This window comes from Oncorhynchus clarkii, chromosome 14 (assembly GCF_045791955.1).
Source record: "Oncorhynchus clarkii lewisi isolate Uvic-CL-2024 chromosome 14, UVic_Ocla_1.0, whole genome shotgun sequence".
In the NCBI taxonomy this organism is placed as follows: Eukaryota; Metazoa; Chordata; class Actinopteri; order Salmoniformes; family Salmonidae; genus Oncorhynchus; species Oncorhynchus clarkii.
In genome coordinates this window covers 23,330,906-23,350,606 of record NC_092160.1, presented here as the reverse complement: position 1 = coordinate 23,350,606, position 19,701 = coordinate 23,330,906, and the positions used below count along the sequence as shown (strand labels likewise).

The 19,701-nt window shown below is 43.5% G+C and overlaps 2 protein-coding genes across 5 annotated transcripts; both read left to right on the top strand.

Annotated features, from left to right (window-relative positions):
- The first annotated feature begins 1,669 nt into the window (after nucleotides 1-1,669).
- On the top strand, nucleotides 1,670-3,724 carry LOC139365844 (uncharacterized). The gene is made up of 2 exons (XM_071102906.1): nucleotides 1,670-1,685; nucleotides 2,967-3,724. The coding sequence occupies exons 1-2, from the start codon at nucleotides 1,670-1,672 to the stop codon at nucleotides 3,722-3,724; spliced, it is 774 nt and encodes a 257-aa protein (XP_070959007.1).
- A 263-nt stretch (nucleotides 3,725-3,987) lies between these two features.
- Nucleotides 3,988-18,481, top strand: LOC139366031 (cytokine-dependent hematopoietic cell linker-like). 4 transcript variants are annotated; one of them, XM_071103113.1, is made up of 16 exons: nucleotides 3,988-4,147; nucleotides 8,477-8,630; nucleotides 11,939-11,991; nucleotides 12,122-12,179; nucleotides 12,300-12,362; nucleotides 12,791-12,825; nucleotides 15,499-15,518; nucleotides 15,617-15,691; nucleotides 15,889-15,907; nucleotides 16,102-16,126; nucleotides 16,208-16,283; nucleotides 16,385-16,410; nucleotides 16,545-16,642; nucleotides 16,833-16,910; nucleotides 17,520-17,675; nucleotides 18,074-18,481. In XM_071103113.1, exons 2-16 carry the CDS (start codon nucleotides 8,498-8,500, stop codon nucleotides 18,224-18,226), a joined length of 1,068 nt encoding a protein of 355 aa, XP_070959214.1. In that variant the 5' UTR covers nucleotides 3,988-4,147; nucleotides 8,477-8,497; the 3' UTR covers nucleotides 18,227-18,481. The 4 variants fall into 4 exon arrangements, with proteins under 4 accessions (XP_070959214.1, XP_070959212.1, XP_070959213.1 ...); XM_071103111.1 differs by having other exon boundaries at nucleotides 17,520-17,687; nucleotides 18,074-18,447; XM_071103112.1 differs by having other exon boundaries at nucleotides 15,886-15,907; nucleotides 18,074-18,447.
- The last annotated feature ends 1,220 nt before the right edge of the window (nucleotides 18,482-19,701 follow it).

Genomic DNA, 19,701 nt, shown 5'->3' with positions numbered 1-19,701 from the left:
GAATTCTTTATTGTGTGAAACCATGATTACAATAACGATCTCGGACCTCATAAACATACAAACAATAGCAACAATATCTCTTGCAGATATTCACAAAGTATTTCCTGCTATCTAGCTAAAGGTCAGAGTAATGCTGCTCCAGCCACAACCACCACCACCACCCCCTCCCTGTTATCCCTCCAACAGCCTCCCGCCCGCTGTCTACAGATCTCTATCTCCACAGCGTTAATTATTAACGCTGCTGAATCAAATAGTCTTATCAGGGAGATAACCCACTGGCCAGACTGCCTGCCCTCCTGCTCGGTTCACACACACACACACACACACACACACACACACACACACACACACACACACACACACACACACACACACACACACACACACACACACACACACACACACACACACACACACACACACACACACACACACACACATCCAAACTAATTTCTCTCTCAGAGTGCAATGGAGTGGGGAACAGAGGGCTTCTGGACAGCTTGTAAGGTAAAAATGATACCTCTCCCACCTGTGACACGTCACCTCACTAGCTTACCCCAAGTTTACTGTGGGACTTTACTGTCATTTTCACACTAACCTTTTTACACAAGCCAAGACCCAGCAACTTGAGGCACACGTTTAAGATAAATGTTTACAGTGTGGGTCTGTAACACTTTACTTAAAACATCCAGGCATAATGCATCATGCAGTTGTAACGCATTGTAAGTCTTCACCCCTTTATGATGTTTCATAACCATCTCATTATGATTCCACTAAATAACAGCAAGTTTTAGATAGTTGAAAAGGTGCATTAAGAAACACAATCATAAACATATCATAAGTCTCAATTTAAGACATTATAAAGGCTGTAATTACATGCTGTAATTTGAGCAGTAAGGCCCTAGAAGGTGTGGTGTATGGCTATTGCTATTATAAACTTCTTACCAAAGTAATTAGAACAGTAATTAAAAAGCCATTTTCTTCATACTCATGGTATACGGTCTGATACATTTGAAGTCTGAAGTTTACATACACTTAGGTTGGAGTCATTAAAACTCATTTTTCAACCACTCCACAAATTTCTTGTTAACAAACTATAGTTTTGGCAAGTCGGTTAGGACATCTACTTTGTGCATGACACAAGTAATTTTTCCAACAATTGTTTACAGACAGATTATTTCACTTATGACTCACTGTATAACAATTCCAGTGGGTCAGAAGTTTACATACACTAAGCTGACTGTGTCTTTAAACAGCTTGGAAAAATTCAGAAAATGATGGCTTTAGAAGCTTCTGATAGGCTAATTGAAATCATTTGAGTCTATTGTAGGTGTACTTGCGGATGTTTTTCAAGGCCTACCTTCAAACTCAGTGCCTCTTTGCTTGACATCATGGGAAAATCAAAAGAAATCAACCAAGACTTCAGAAAAAAAATTGTAGATCTCCACAAGTCTGGTTCATCCTTGGGAGCAATTTCCAAACACCTGAAGGTACCACATTCATCTGTGCAAAAAATAGTACGCAAGCATAAACACCATGGGACCACCCAGCCGTCCTACAGCTCAGGAGGGAGACGCGTTCTGTCTCCTAGAGATGAACGTACTTTGGTGCGAAAAGTGCAAATCAATCCCAGATCAATCCCAGAACAACAGCAAAGGACCTTGTGAAGATGCCGGAGGAAACAGGTACTAAAGTATCTATATCCACAGTAAAATGAGTCCTATATCGAAAGTGAGTCCTATAAAATGAGTCCATAACCTGAAAGGCCGTTCAGCAAGGAAGAAGCCACTGCTCCAAAACCGCCAACAAAAAGCCAGACTACGGTTTGCAACTGCACATTGGGACAAAGATCGTACTTTTTGGAGAAATGTCCTCTGGTCTGATGAAACAATAATAGAACTGTTTGGCAATAATGACCATCATTATGTTTGGAGGAAAAAGGGGGAGGCTTGCAAGCCGAAGAACACCATCCCAACCGTGAAGCACGGGGGTGCTTTGCTGCAGGAGGGACTGGTGCACTTCACAAAATAGATGGCATCGTGAAGTAGGAAAATTCTGTGGATATATTGAAACAACATCTTAAGACATCAGTCAGGAAGTTAAAGCTTGGTCGCAAATGGGTCTTCCAAATGGACAATGACCCCAAGCATACTTCCAAAGTTGTGGCAAAATGGCTTAAGGACAACAAAGTAAAGGTATTGGAGTGGCCATCACAAAGCCCTGACCTCAATCCTGTAGAGAATTTGTGGGCAGACCTAAAAAAGTGTGTGCGAGCAAAGAGGCCTACAAACCTGACTCCGTTACACCAGCTCTGTCAGGAGGAATGGGCCAAAATTTACCCAACTTATTGTGGGAAGCTTGTGGAAGGCTACCCGAGTGTATGTAAACTTCTGACCCACTGGGAATGTGATGAAAGAAATAAAAGCTGAAATAAATCATTCTCTCTACTATTATTCTGACATTTCACATTCTTAAAATAAACTGGTGATCCTAACTGACCTAAAACATTGAATTTTTACTAGGATTAAATGTCAGGAATTGTGAAAAACTGAGTGTACATGTATTTGGCTAAGGTGTATGTAAACTTCCGTCTTCAACTGTATATCACGGCTTTCAGCCAATCAACATTCAAGGCTCAAAACACCCGGTTTATAACAAGTTATAAAGCACTATTCCTGGATTCTTAAATAAATCTGTAATATAATAATATATGCCATTTAGCAGACGCTTTAATCCAAAGCAACCAAAGGATGCATACACTGTGAATATTACTGAAATGTCAGCTCAATTACACATCCTCCTTGCATCAATTTGATTGACAACCAGTTGAGCTGGTACTCTTAAGAAGTCTCTGCATATCTATACATTCATCTTCAATTGGTGCATGTATTTTATCACCTTCATCAAACACATCCAGCGTATCCTGTTGAGTTGTAACAGCCTGATAGAGTGGTATCATGCGTAAGCCCTCCACCACCTCACACCCCTTCACCACTTCACCCCCCTCCACCACCTCACACCCCTCCAACACCTCACCCCCCTCCACCACCTCACCCCTCTCCACCACCTCACCACCTCACCCCCCCTCCACCACCTCACGCCCCTTCTACCACCTCACCCCCCCTCCACCACCTCACACCCCTCCAACACCTCACCCCCCTCCACCACCTCACCCTCACCCCCCTCCATCACCTCACCCCCACCCCCCTCCAGCACCTCAGCCCCCTCCACCACCTCACACCCCTTCACCACTTCACCCCCCTCCACCACTTCACCACCACCTCACCTCACCCCCCTCCATAACCTCACCCCCACCCCCCTCCAGCACCTCAGCCCCCCTCCACCACCTCACCCCCCTCCACCACCTCACCCCCCTCCACCACCTCACCCCCACCTCACTCCCCTCCACCACCTCCACCACCTCACCCCCCTCCACCACCTCACCCCCACCTCACTCCCCTCCACCACATCACCCCCCTCCACCACCTCACCCCCCCTCAACTACCTCACCCCCCCCTCAACTACCTCACCCCCCCTCCACCACCTCACCCTCATCCCCACCCCCTCCATCACCTCACCCCACTCCATCACCTCACCCCTACCCTCCTCCAGCACCTCAGCCCCCCTCCACCACCTCACCCCCCATCACCCCCGTCCACCCCCCCTGTCCCGTCCCGTCACCCACCCTTCACCACCTCACCCCCATCCTAGGCTGGATAACTGAATCTTCTGTATCAGTGACAGGTTCGGAGCACGGGGGGGGGGGGGGGGGGGGGTCTTGGCACAGGGATGAGGTGCCAGATTGACAGAGAGATGAGGGTGGTGTGTGTCGTGGAGGAGGGAGGAGGTGTAGCTCACAGATCACAGATAAGCATCAGTGAGAATATGAGAGGCCAGATGGTAATCGTTTTAGAGGAAATGAGACTATACCATCGCAAAGGAAACCACAGGAAAGAGGCTGACCTTGTGCACCTGTACTGCTGCTGCAGAGCTTTCGGGTTACACTGCAGACAGACACAGAGACATTGTGGTGTCCTAAAACTGTTCTCATCAAAAACAGGGCCACAAAGTTCTAAAGTATCCATACTGAGGCCTGGATTGTACTGTGGGTGGACAATGGTGCAATATTTTGAGTTCTACTTATAAGGTAAGCATTTCTGTAACACCTTCCTGGTTTCTCTTTAAGATGGAGGCATAAACAATAAAGCCATTTGATTGGAAGATCAGCCTATTTATTTTTGGTACTTTCATGTAAAAAGTTAACCCAGATTTGTATGTGGGAACTTGTATTTATGAGCTAAATTTAAACCTACAATTCAAGCTTACAAACGATTTTGCAAGACTTTAATCTCATTCCTACAAGCAGTTCATCTCCGGGCTTGAATATACTATTCTTCATAAATGGGTGCGAGTTGACGCTCCTGAAATAGACGTAGGCACAGATGGAGAGTTAATCTAATGAGAAAAAAGTAAATGTCACAACACCACCCTTGCACTTTGGAGAGCAGATGTTGAAATGTCACGATGCTCAGGCTTAAATTAAGAGCAATACCTGTTAAGAGAAGGCCATTTATTTTTAACCCAAATTACTGAATGTTCTGTGTAATGAGAAGTATCATCTGAGAAATATATGAGTGGAGAATAATCCTCCCTGTAGAAAACATGTCTCCCCGGCTTCTGTTTCAGATGGTAAATTGGTTTCACAGATTGTTGATCTAGCCCTGTTATTGGTGCTCCACAGTTACTTTCAATGTGCAATTTTGAAACCATGATACTCAGCTGTGGGCGGCAGCATGATGAGAATACTGCACATGAAAAGGGATGTAAAAGGGATAAGCACATACCTGCATTTATTTATACCAGTTCAAGTCCACATCCACATCAAACAAGTGGAAAACATGTCTAACTGAAGCTACTTCACCAAAATGTCCGCCTACGAAATGCTGGGCAGCAGACAGCTCAAATTGTCAAAATAGAAGTCCAATCAGATAGTCAAATGTCAGGTCAAAAGCAAATAAATCTGTATTTTGAGTATGACTACTCATAGCGCATTTATGTATGTTTGTGCAGAAGTTTGTTCTCTGAGCTGACACTATTGAGGCCAAATCTCTCTAGCCAGACCACAATCGCTTGAAGAAGAAGTGAGGCCATGGGTGGTATGCTGTAGCTGATGCTCATTGCTCACCAACACAGGAAGTCATTTTTGGTTGTTGCAAGGCTAAAATTAGCCAAGTAGACTTCTGTGCAATGACATCCGGGTAATACTAAAGGAATGATGGTAATACCACATAAAAAAAAACATTGGTGGGTACTAAATGTTACTGGTTACAGAGTAGTAACAAGTCTGTGAAACCCTTATTGGGCTTGTTCTACAATTTTGGCCTAAGCATGTTGACAAGGTAGTTTGTCTTTGAGAGTAAATGCATGGCATCCACTCTCTTCTCTGTTTCTCATTTCAGCATCTGTCTCAGTTGGTGAACATGCAAAAAGCAACAGCATCAGTAGCCAAAGATAATTGATAGGCTCTAGTCGAAAATAAATGTGAAAACAAAGAGAACAGGCGGGCTTTGAAAACACATGACTCTAAGAGCTTAGTAGCCAAGAACTCCTGAAAGTGTTGCTTGTTTTTTAATGGCTGTGTTTTTCCCTCCGTATGCAGTTTTCTCGTGGGATGTGGATGTAGCATCTCAATCATCTGTACTATATAAGCAAACATGCTCTGGTTCATCCCTTCATGGGGATTTGGCTGTGACTGATATTTAGTGAGATTCTTTTGGCAATGGTTATGCATACTTTATCCTCTGTTTGGTTGATGGTTGATGATAGCACTGTTGGAGGATGCACCACTGGCTATTTCTATATTTTGCTCTTTAAAAAATGATAAAGTCACAGTTTCAGAAAAAGCATATTATTACCCCACCAAAAACAAATAAAAGCAAATATTACAAAAGTATATATTTTTTTATATGGTTGAATTATAACATTTAATGGTCTAGAGCCTCTTATCTGATCAGACCAGCTCTGTAGCCTTCAGTCGACTGTGTCTGTTGTGATGTACATCTACTAATATCATCTCCATCTGAGCATTGCTTAATATCACAATACATATATATTTGTGTTCTCTGAAACGGTCTTGCCAGCCATTGTCACCTATTTTATTCCATCAGGAGCCCCACTTCAAGGTGCTCATGCTAATTTCTTACTAAGAGTACGTTCCAAATGGCACCCTATTCCCTCTATAGTGCGGGTGCCATTTGGGACGTTCCCACAGTACTTCTGCATGTGGTCAGTGGATGAAAGGTTCCAAGGACGGGCTGTTTTGGAACGTGCAGCCTTGTGTTAAATGCCAAGCTAATTATGTGCTTGGCCTCATCGTTAGCTGAAGAGAAGGACCAGCTATGAGTCTGCTGTGATTATGGTTAGTAATGGCTGACCTGTTGGTTCCACTTCAATGAACCTGGAAGGGGGGGGGGGGGGGGGGGGGGGGGCGCAGTTTTAGAGCTTGCAACCCTTCCTGTTATTAGGGCTGTAGTCCGAACACGTTAATTTTACCTTCTCAACCCTTGCATAAGCGACTTTCCCTCTGGGGAATCCACGTCGAAACCGGATGAAGTTTGATTGCCGTCTTAAGTAGAGGTCCAATTCACAAACGTTGCCCCCTTGGCCCTAGATTTAGGTTGAGGGAGCTAGTGAAGAACTTTGATCACTAGTGGGGTTGATATGACCCACAATTCAATGCTAACTGTAGTCACGTGTTAAACTCCGGTGGCTGCGAAGTGTAAAATCTAATCAACAAGGCTGCGTTTTCGGCATGTGAGACAAAATTATGACGCAAGCTTGCAAAACAATGTATATAGATGACATTCATTTTAGTGTTGGCAAATGGGAATGACACTCAAATTGGCTTAGTCTAGTACTGAGGAGCCTATAAAACATACAGTTGAAGTCGTAAGTTTACATACATCTTAGCCAAATACATTTACACTCAGTTTTTCACAATTTCTGACATTTAATCTGAGTACAAATTCCCTGTCTTAGGTCAGTTAGGATCATCACTTTATTTTAAGATTGTGAAATGTCAGAATAATAGTAAAGAGAATTATTTATTTCAGCTTTTATTTCTTTCATCACATTCCCAGTGGGTCAGAAGTTTACATACACTCAATTAGTACTTGGTAGCATTGCCTTTAAATTGTTTAACTTAGGTCAAACGTTTCAGGTAGCCTTCCACAAGCTTCTCACAATAAATTGTGTGAATTTTGGCCCATTCCTCCTGACAGAGCTGGTGTAACTGAGTCAGGTTTCTAGGCCTCCTTGCTCGCACACGCTTTTTCAGTTCTGCCCACAAATATTGAGGTCAGGGCTTTGTGATGGCCACTCCAATACCTTGACTTTGTTGTCCTTAAGCCATTTTGCCACAACTTTGGAAGTGTGCTTGGGGTCATTGTCCATTTGGAAGACCCATTTGCGACCAAGCCTTCACAATTAACCAATTGTGGGAAGCTTGTGGAAGGCTACCCAAAACGTTTAACCCAAGTTAAACTATTTAAATGCAATGCTACCAAATACTAATTGAGTGTATGTAAACTTCTGACCCACTGGGGATGTGATGAAAGAAATAAAAGCTGAAATAAATCATTCTCTCTACTATTACTCTGACATTTCACATTCATAAAATAAAGTGGTGATCCTAACTGGCCTAAGACAGGGAATTTTTACTCAGATTAATTGTCAGGAATTGTTAAAAATTGCGTTTAAATGTATTTGGCTGTGAACGTAAACCTCCGACTTCAACTGTAGGTCTTTACTGATAGGCCCTCAGTGAAGTACTACATTCAACGACTTTTGAGAGTGAACGTATAGTGTAAATTCCCTTATGCATCTCTTCTCTCCTGTCAGTCAGTCTGTCCCTCTTACCAACTGTCTGTGTGTCTATTTGTCTAGTCCCATTTCATTTCAGACATATATTTTCAGACGCGGGAGAGATATCACTGTATTGTCGGTCAAGGGCTCTCAAATTCTGTTAATGTCCTTTGCCCTCCAACCCTCCACCACCCACACTGCCAGTTCCACCATCTGTCACATTGTGGCTTGTTTAGTCAAAGTGGGTGAAGTGAGCATAAAGCATTATTGTGGCATTAATGTGGTGGGCCGCGTGAAGAGGGCATTGTCTTCTTCTGGGTTGCAGCACAGTCATGTTAAAACATGGCCCAACACCAGCACTCACACCACAGTAGACTCAGTTACAGTAAATGAATAATGAAGTTTCTGAGACATTTCTGATTAGATTGCAAAGGTTTTACTGATTTCAGGGGAAACATCCTGATGGTACTTTATGTGGAGCTAATGATGACTCTAATATACACCAGACAAAAACAAACTATTAGGTAACGAGTCACCAGTTTCATGCAGTTTGTGTGAAGAATACAGTATGTGAGAATCTCACATTGAAGTAGCTCCTTCTCATTCTCCACAGGAACCTTGGAAGAGAGGCAACATGACCAAACAGAGATATGGTCGCTATAGCAACATGGAGGAGGATGAGTATCATGTCCCTGATAACCATGAAGAAGAGTTCTTGGTGCACATCCTTCCTGCCAGAGCCTCCGAGTCAGACAGAGACTATGCAGGTACAAACTCTAGTCCCTGACAATCTATTAGATAGAATAATAGAATTAGAGCAGGTAAAAAGTAGAAAACAGAGAAGTTGCTCTTCCATCTTGTATTAAAGGTACGATTAGCTATCCACACATGACAAATACAAAGTACCTATAATTAATATACTGTATATCTATAATTAAACTTAAAATGTTATATGTAAAAAATAAAAAGGTTTTACTTTGCATTGTGTATTTTGCCAGACGTTTTAAGACATTCAAGCACAAAGTAGATTTAGACTAGATTAGAAGCCCCATTGTGCACCAGTCTAATAAGAAGTAAGTAAATAAAGTGTGGGCAAGAACAAGTGTGACATCCAAACCCAATGTGAGACAGAAAGCGGAGCTGTAAGTGAGATCTCATGCTGCTGAGAGAGGCCTCTGTGTGGATCTCTAGAGCCATCTGTAGGCCAATCAAATCCACACTGTGGGAGAGATACAATTATCCTGAAATTAACGGGGAGAGAATAGCATAAATTGTGTCAGTAAACTCCTCATGGATTATGGATGGTCTGTAGTAATACCACAATCAGGGGCCGCAGGGGCACACAGCTGCTCTGTAGTAATACCACAGGCAGGGGCCCCACAGCTGTGCTGTAGTAATATGACAGTCAGGGGCCCTACAGCTGCTCTGTAGTAATATTACAGTCTGAGGCCCCACAGATTCTCTGTAGTAATACCACAGTCAGGGGCCCCACAGCTTCTCTGTAGTAATACCACAGGGGCCCCACAGTTGCTATATTGTAATACCACAGCCAGGGGCCCCACAGCTGAAATATAGTAATACCACAGTCAGGGACCCCACAGCTGCTCTGTAGTAATACCACAGTCAGGGGCCCACAGCTGCTCTGTAGTAATACCACAGTCAGGGACCCCACAGCTGCTCTGTAGTAATACCACAGTCAGGGGCCCACAGATGCTCTGTAGTAATATGATAGTCAGGAGCCCCACAGCTGCTCTGTAGTAATACCACAGTCAGGGACCCCACAGCTGCTCTGTAGTAATACCACAGTCAGGGGCCCACAGCTGCTCTGTAGTAATATGACAGTCAGGAGCCCCACAGCTGCTCTGTAGTAATACCACAGTCAGGGACCCCACAGCTGCTCTGTAGTAATACCACAGTCAGGGACCCCACAGCTGCTCTGTAGTAATACCACAGTCAGGGACCCCACAGCTGCTCTGTAGTAATACCACAGTCAGGGACCCCACAGCTGCTTTGTAGTAATACCACAGTCAGGTTCCCCACAGCTGCTCTGTAGTAATACCACAGTCAGGTTCCCCACAGCTGCTCTGTAGTAATACCACAGTCAGGGGCCCACAGCTGCTCTGTAGTAATACCACAGTCAGGGACCCCACAGCTGCTTTGTAGTAATACCACAGTCAGGTTCCCCACAGCTGCTCTGTAGTAATACCACAGTCAGGGGCCCACAGCTGCTCTGTAGTAATACCACAGTCAGGGACCCCACAGCTGCTCTGTAGTAATACCACAGTCAGGTTCCCCACAGCTGCTCTGTAGTAATACCACAGTCAGGTTCCCCACAGCTGCTCTGTAGTAATACCACAGTCAGGTTCCCCACAGCTGCTCTGTAGTAATACCACAGTCAGGGACCCCACAGCTGCTCTGTAGTAATACCACAGTCAGGGGCCCACAGATGCTCTGTAGTAATATGATAGTCAGGAGCCCCACAGCTGCTCTGTAGTAATACCACAGTCAGGGACCCCACAGCTGCTCTGTAGTAATACCACAGTCAGGGGCCCACAGCTGCTCTGTAGTAATATGACAGTCAGGAGCCCCACAGCTGCTCTGTAGTAATACCACAGTCAGGGACCCCACAGCTGCTCTGTAGTAATACCACAGTCAGGGACCCCACAGCTGCTCTGTAGTAATACCACAGTCAGGGACCCCACAGCTGCTCTGTAGTAATACCACAGTCAGGGGCCCACAGATGCTCTGTAGTAATATGATAGTCAGGAGCCCCACAGCTGCTCTGTAGTAATACCACAGTCAGGGACCCCACAGCTGCTCTGTAGTAATACCACAGTCAGGGGCCCACAGCTGCTCTGTAGTAATATGACAGTCAGGAGCCCCACAGCTGCTCTGTAGTAATACCACAGTCAGGGACCCCACAGCTGCTCTGTAGTAATACCACAGTCAGGAGCCCCACAGCTGCTCTGTAGTAATACCACAGTCAGGAGCCCCACAACTGCTCTGTAGTAATATGATAGTCAGGAGCCCCACATCTGCTCTGTAGTGATATTACAGTCAGGGTCCCCACAGCTGCTCTGTAGTAATACCACAGTCAGGACCCCACAGCTGCTCTGTAGTAATATGATAGTCAGGAGCCCCACATCGGCTCTGTAGTAATACCACAGTCAGGAGGCCCACAGCTGCTCTGTATTAATATGACAGTCAGGGGCCCCACGGCTGCTCTGTAGTAATATGATAGTCAGGAGCCCCACATCTGCTCTGTAGTAATACCACAGTCAGGAGTCCCACAGCTGCTCTGTAGTAATATGATAGTCAGGAGCCCCACATCTGCTCTGTAGTAATACCACAGTCAGGAACCCCATAGCTGCTCTGTAGTAATACCACAGTCAGGGGCCCACAGATGCTCTGTAGTAATATGACAGTCAGGAGCCCCACCGCTGCTCTGTAGTAATACCACAGTCAGGGGCCCACAGCTGCGCTGTAGTAATACCACAGTCAGGGGCCCACAGCTGCGCTGTAGTAATATGATAGTCAGGAGCCCCACAGCTGCTCTGTAGTGATATTACCGTCAGGGTCCCCACAGCTGCTCTGTAGTAATACAAACAGTCAGGACCCCACAGCTGCTCTGTAGTAATATGACAGTCAGGGGCCCCACAGCTGCTCTGTAGTAATATGATAGTCAGGAGCCCCACATCTGCTCTGTAGTAATACCACAGTCAGGAGGCCCACAGCTGCTCTGTAGTAATATGACAGTCAGGAGCCCCACATCTGCTCTGTAATAATACCACAGTCAGGACCCCAAAGCTGCTCTGTAGTAATATGATAGTCAGGAGCCCCACATCTGCTCTGTAGTAATATGACAGTCAGGGGCCCCACATCTGCTCTGTAGTAATATGGCAGTCAGGGGCCCCACAGCTGCTCTACCTTTGGCTGTGTTACTATGGATACAGTAAGATGTTTTTTGTTGTGTAGGTGGAATAACACTCTATACTTCCATCTACTGGAACAACTTGCAATTGCCACATCAACCAAAACTGTTGAGATTCATAATAATTATATTCTTTCTTTAAAGATAGGGACATTTCCAGATCCTCCTACGCTCAGAGTATCAGCTCCACTTCAAGTGTACGTGATTTTCCTCAGTTCTTCTTTTACATCGCACAATTTGCCAGTTTACATCCAATCAACAGTGAGTTTAAACCCATTATTTAAACATGATATTAATGTTTATTGCCATGTTTTGTCTTGCTTGTAGGGCAGCCCTATCATACCCCCACGGCATCCCAAAAGAGGCCTCCCTTGTACTTCTCCAGGTAACTGAAACCCAAATAATTACTGATTGAAGCGCATATAAGAGTTGGTAGAGAGTTCCAATACACTCCTTGGTCATGTTTCAAGTTTGGTCAATGGATCCATGGCATTGTTTTGAATAGGAAATACCGGACCTTCTGTCAACCGCCAACTGAAGCCCAGAAAACCAAGGAGGACCCAGTTAGGTAATAATCACCAAACAGGAGTTGTCATTTTATCTTTATTTAACTAAGCAAGTCACTTAAAAACAAATTCTTATTACAATGACGGCCTACCCCAGCCAAACCCAGATGATGCTGGGTCAATTGTGCACTGCCCTATGGGACTCCCAATCACAGTGGGATGTGATTCAGCCTGGATTCAAACCAGGGACTGTAGTGTCACCTCTAGCACTGAGATGCAGTGCCTTAGACCACTGCGCCACTCGGGAACACATCAGTAATCATTGGTGATAATAATGTCATCCATTAATATCAGTTTTGACTGGGGTAATTGATAATAATCGCTGCATGCAGAAAATAACTGCATTTATTCCAATTCATAAACATGATGATGTCAAGATGGTGATATAGCACAGCAAAGGTAATCCAGTTCAAGAGCTGTTGTTTTACAGATGGCAGAGCACAAGTCATGGAGCCTACAGAACAGGTAATTGTTTTACACTGTTAAAAAAATAATACTATTCAGCATTTCAAACAAAAGCTCAAATCAAATGTATTTGTCACATGCACATGGTTAGCAGACGTTAATGCGAGTGCAGCGAAATGCTTGTGCTTCTAGTTCGGACAATGCAGTAATAACCAACGAGTAATCTAACCTAACAATTCCAAAACTACTACCTTATACACACAAGTGTAAAGGGATAAAGAATATGTACATAAATATATATGAATGAGTGATGGTACAGAACGGCATAGGCAAGATGCAGGAGATGGTATAGAGTACAGTATATACATATGAGATGAGTAATGTAGGGTATGTAAACAAAATGGCATAGTTTAAAGTGGCTAGTGATACATGTATTACATAAAGATGCAGTAGATGATATAGAGTACAGTATATACATATACATATGAGATGAGTAATGTAGGGTATGTAAACATTATATTAAGTAGCATTGTTTAAAGTGGCTAGTGATGTATTTTACATAAATTTCCATCAATTCCCGTTTTTAAAGTGGCTGGAGTTGAGTCAGTGTGTTGGCAGCAGCCATTCAATGTTAGTGGTGGCTGTTTAACAGTCTGATGGCTTTGAGATAGAAGCTGTTTTTCAGTCTCTCGGTCCCTGCTTTGATGCACCTGTACTGACCTCGCCTTCTGGATGATAGCGGGGTGAACAGGCAGTGGCTCGGGTGGTTGTTGTCCTTGATGATCTTTATGGCCTTCCTGTGACATTGGGTGGTGTAGGTGTCCTGGAGGGCAGGTAGTTTGCACCCGGTGATGCGTTGTGCAGACCTCACTACCCTCTGGAGAGCCTTGCGGTTGTGGGCGGAGCAGTTGCCGTACCAGGCGGTAATACAGCCTGACAGGATGCTCTCGATTGTGCATCTGTAGAAGTTTGTGAGTGCTTTTGGTGACAAGCTGAATTTCTTCAGCCTCCTGAGGTTGAAGAGGCGCTGCTGCGCCTTCTTCACGATGCTGTCTGTGTGGGTGGACCAATTCAGTTTGTCCGTGATGTGTACGCCGAGGAACTTCAAACTTACTACCCTCTCCACTATTGTCCCATCGATGTCGATAGGGGGGTGCTCCCTCTGCTGTTTCCTGAAGTCCACAATCATCTCCTTTGTTTTGTTGACGTTGAGTGTGAGGTTATTTTCCTGACACCACACTCCGAGGGCCCTCACCTCCTCCCTGTAGGCCGTCTCGTCGTTGTTGGTAATCAAGCCTACCACTGTAGTGTCGTCCGCAAACTTGATGATTGAGTTGGAGGCATGCATGGCCACGCAGTCGTGGGTGAACAGGGAGTACAGGAGAGGGCTCAGAAAGCACCCTTGTGGGGCCCCAGTGTTGAGGATCAGCGGGGTGGAGATGTTGTTACCTACCCTCACCACTTGGGGGCGGCCCGTCAGGAAGTCTAGTACCCAGTTGCACAGGGCGGGGTCGAGACCCAGGGTCTCGAGCTTGATAACTAGTTTGGAGGGTACTATGGTGTTAAATGCTGATCTGAAGTCGATGAACAGCATTCTCACATAGGTATTCCTCTTGTCCAGATGGGTTAGGGCAGTGTGCAGTGTGGTTGAGATTGCATCGTCTGTGGACCTATTTGGGCGGTAAGCAAATTGGAGTGGGTCTAGGGTGTCAGGTAGGGTGGAGGTGATATGGTCCTTGACTAGTCTCTCAAAGCACTTCATGATGACGGAAGTGAGTGCTACGGGGCGGTAGTCGTTTAGCTCAGTTACCTTAGCTTTCTTGGGAACATGGACAATAGTGGCCTTCTTGAAGCATGTGGGAACAGCAGACTGGGATAAGGATTGATTGAATATGTCCGTAAACACACCAGCCAGCTGGTCTGCGCATGCTCTGAGGACACGGCTGGGGATGCCTTCTGGGCCTGCAGCCTTGCGAGGGTTAACACGTTTAAATGTTTTCCTCACATTGGCTGCAGTGAAGGAGAGTCAGCAGGTTTTGGTTGCGGGCCTTGTCAGTGGCACTGTATTGTCCTCAAAGCGGGCAAAAAAAGTTATTTAGTCTGCCTGGGAGCAAGACATCCTGGTCCGTGACAGGGCTGGTTTTCTTTTTGTAATCCGTGATTGACTGTAGACCCTGCCACATACCTCTTGTGCCTGAGCCGTTGAATTGTGACTCTACTTTGTCTCTATACTGACGCTTAGCTTGTTTAATTGCCTTGCGGAGGGAATAGCTACACTGTTTGTATTTGGTCATGTTTCCGGTCACCTTTCCCTGGTTAAAAGCAGTGGTTTGTGCTTTCAATTTCACGAGAATGCTGCCATCAATCCACGGTTTCTGGTTTGGGAATGTTTTAATCGTTGCTATGGGAACGACATCATCAATGCACTTTATAATGAACTCGCTCACCGAATCAGCGTATTCGTCAATGTTGTTGTGGGACGCGATGCGGAACATATCCCAGTCCGAGTGATCGAAGCAGTCTTGAAGCGTGGAATCAGATTGGTCGGACCAGCGTTGAACAGACCTGAACGTGGGAGCTTCTTGTTTTAATTTCTGTCTGTAGGCAGAAACTAAAAAGCTCTGGGAAAGACCAAGAGGCTGACACTTAAGATTTACAAACAAAAAACATTTTCCAAACTGGAAAAGAGTGCCAAATTTAAAATACATTCCTCTTGATATTCCTCTTTTCCAGAACATGCTACTCCCACCAAGGTAATAGTCCCTCAAATCTATTTATCAGTATTATGTTTCCAAGTCCAATATGTTCGTTTTGAAACCTTTGTTGAGACTTTAATACGGTTTGGTTCCAGGTCCCCACCATCCTTACCTAAGGACCTAATGAACAAGCTGTCTGGGTTGAACCTCCAGAGGCCCTGCAGGAGAGAGTGAGTTATTGTCCATCTACCTAACACCATAGGGACTTTAAGGGGACACTAATGCAATGTTATATGGAGTATTAGTGCCACCTGTTGGTTGAATGTGATTCCACCATGACCCATCTCAGAAATTACGTTCACCTATAGTTATATTTCCAATTGAAAGATAATTGTAAAATGGGTCTGTCTCTTTTCCTCTCCAGCAGACAGAGAAGACAACAAAATGTAAGAGGTTAAATCACATATTGTATGCCTAATTTTAGCTAAACGTCTATTTTTGGGTGAATCTATCTACATGGATGCAGTGTTAGCGGTCCATAAAACGTTCTTGCTAAAACTGACTAACAGTAAATGAATAGCTACTAAGGATGGTTGCTTCACGTTCATCACGTATAACGTATGCTTCATATTAATTATAGATGGAATGCAATACACCTTCAAATAGTGAGTACTATTTAAATTCCATATTAAAGAAACCAAACACTCTAAGGTTGTAATAATAATAGAAATGTTAACATATTTTAGGTAATTGTTTAAGGAAAGAGCAAACTATCCAAAGATATTCACTGGACCTTGAATCTCAACTCAACACAGACATAAGGTACATGGGAGGAATTTTCGTGAAGGTCTTTAAAACCACTACAATAGTTCATGAGTATTTTTCTATGTTTAAGATAACACATTATTTGATTCTTGAATTAGGTTACAACAAAGGCACAATACCCCAGGTAAATAAGACCTTGCCATCTCAACATTTTGTATAGTTTAATTGCATTTATCTCTAATTTACCTACAGAAAATAAACTACTGTGTCGGGTATGATGAATGCAATTGAAAGCCTGTCTTATTTTATGCCATGTAGAAGAGTCGTCAGTGAAGCGCCAACAACACCATGAGTGGCCTCAAACCAAAGATGACGTGGAGCAGCATGACTTTGTCCCCAAGGAAAGACCGTGTCAGGTATGCTGCCTGAATACACCAGGCACATCTCCAAATGGGTGATATCCACCAAATCAAACAGGACAATGATGTGCTTGAAGATTACTTGGAAGTAATGAAAGAACCAAAACTATGACAGAAAATGCCAATGTACTGTAGCTTACATGATTGGCCCGTTTATGAAATTACAATATGCTTTATTTTTTTCCAGACATACAATGAACAAGACTGGTACATAGGAGCTTGTGATCGAGCAGAGGCTGAACATGCCTTACACCTGGTGAATAAGGTTTGTAATGTGATGTGTTATTTAAGTAATGAGGCATGAAGGGAGCACTGTATATGTCACAACTTCTGCCGAAGTCGTTGCCTCTCCTTGTTCGGGCGGTGCTCGGCGGTCGACGTCACCGGCCTTCTAGCCATCATTGATCCATTTTTCATTTTCCATTGGTTTTGTCTTGTCTTCCCACACACCTGTTTTCAATCCCATTCATTACCTGTTGTGTATTTAACCCTCTGTTTCCCCTCGTGTCTTTGTCAGAGATTGTTTTATGTCAAGTGTTGTTTTATGTTGTATAGGTGCGCGACGGGTCCTCGTACCCATGTTTATTTATGTATGTATGTATTTAGTGTTTGGAGCGTGTTAAGTAAGTGGACTTATATTAAAAGACTCCATTTCCACTCCGTTTGACTCTCCTGCGCCTGACTTCCCTGCCACCTATACACACGACTCTGACAGTATATTTTAATGTACAGTAGTAATTAAGTAATATTAATGATACAATCTATATAAAATGATTACGTACTGCTTATGAATGTGTTATGTATGGGTTGTAACTATGAAGTCATTGTATATGTACTCTTTCAATAAAGTGTTACCCAAATGTCTCCCTAACAGAATGGGGCATTTTTGGTGCGGAATTGCTCAAGGAACACGAAGAGCGAACCCTTTGTCTTAGCAGTGTTTCATGACAAGAGAGTTTTCAACGTTAAAATTCGGTTCATTGATAGCACCTCCAAGTATGTCCTTGGGACTGGGCAAAGTGCCAATGATGTGAGTAGACAAGTAAGAACGAGTACTTTACCTTAGTAGACTTTACTTTAACTTTGCTTGAGTAGATTTTAATTTACTTTAACGCAGAGATCCGCCATGGCCGAAACAGCGCTACTGGCCGCCGCAGGCCGCTTTGTTATTGTTTTTGTTTTGAGGAAATGAGCCTCCAGCATCACAGTAAAAAAAAAACATGGTAGTAGGCCTATATACGCTGCTGTTCTACCGCACGTGCAATGAACAAAAACTGTGTTTGTTGTTTTAAAGTAACATCTTTGTTGTTGTAATACTGCAAACGGACGTGGCAGTTTCACCGATATGGATTGTTGCTTTAAGTATCACTCTATCACACTTTAAGTATCAAGCTTATGGCTTACATTAATGCTTTATTTTCTCCCTAGATGTTTGATTCTGTGGCAGACATCGTCAGATTTCACTCCATATTCCCTGTGGTCCTGATCAATGGGAGGAACCAATTAGCTAACAGATATCAGGGGAACTGTGTGTTGACATACCCAATCACAAAAGAGGTTGTCAACCAACTGTTGGAATGAAAGGCCCTCTGTGCCCAAGCAATAACTATCCCATTTTGTCTGAGTTGATCCACTGGATCTGTCTGTGTTTATCTGTTTTGTAATGTGCTATATGTTACTATAAATTGTCACATTTCGCTCTCTACTCTGTACATAGACTCACCATTGTCTTGCATCTGAGTACATGTACTGTATAGACATTATGTAAACTTGCCTAAATAAAGGTTTTAAGGAAGCATTGAGACTGACTTAGAAATCTTTTTTTATGTTGCAAAAGTAGAACAGATAATTCAAGTATAAATCAAGGAGTCACTGCTAATACAGACCAGGAAGGCAATTTCTCTGTGTCACACTTCTGTGTGAAGAACAAATCAATAGATATCTAACAAAGATTTATGCATGAATACCAACAGGTCCATTCAGTTGATGTGTTACCAGCCTCATCAACTGAGCACCCACCACGTCTATTTCTACGGGCACAAGTACTGTTCATGACACAAACTTTTCACACCCCTCTTGTTGGTGGAGAGAATTTTGCAGGTTTAAAGCTTATTTCCTGCAGTTCTACACATTTTGTCATGGGGTGCAAAGAACATTTTATAGTTTTAAAGCAAATGTTCTTGCAATTCTATACATTTTGCCATGTATAGTGTGTATTAATGTGATATTTGAGTGACTAAAATTAAAACAATATCTATGGCCGGGGAAAAAAAGAAAAAAAAAACGTTAGCTGACATGGGCTTGTTGAGCACTGTAAGTGTAAGTAATGCAATGACTGACATGACAAGAGGAACTGATGATGCACTTCCCAATTTCGAAATTGCACCTTGTGCATTCTACTATTACAACATTCAAGGGTTCCGGCTTTAAACGTGTATTTATATATAAACATGTTTTGGGGCTGGAGGCACGCCCCAGTGTTTGGGAAACACTGGACTACTTGGTCACAGTCATGTAGGAATAAAATTAATATCCTGATTGGCAGCATCACTAGGACTCTTAGTTGAGTTTGAGAACACTAAACCCATGTGCTTCATAAAGCATTATAAAGTGTTGTCATATTTACAGTACCAGTCAAAAGCTTGCCTTGACTGACAGTTCTTGGCACCAGTAGACTAGCTAGCTATGTAAACAACACCCTGCGAACATTTGATTATGTTTAAGGCTTATGTAAGGTCTCTATTCAATCCGCTGCAGATGTCGGCTCAATTGGAAATGACCTTTACATTTCTAGCATTCTATCTGTAACACCAGCGATACAGATTGAATAGAGCTCTACATTTGGTAAGAGAATAAGATGTTGCCATCTGTGAATTTAAATGAGGGGTTTAAATGTGACTATCCCACAATAAGCCAATAGTATTTGGCTTTTTGAACTTCCGACTTCAACTAAATGTTTCCTCATGCACATTGATTGATTAATTGATCTTATACTATATAAATAACGGACATTTTTCAAAACTAATCCAATCTATAAGCGGTTAGATTTCTTGCAC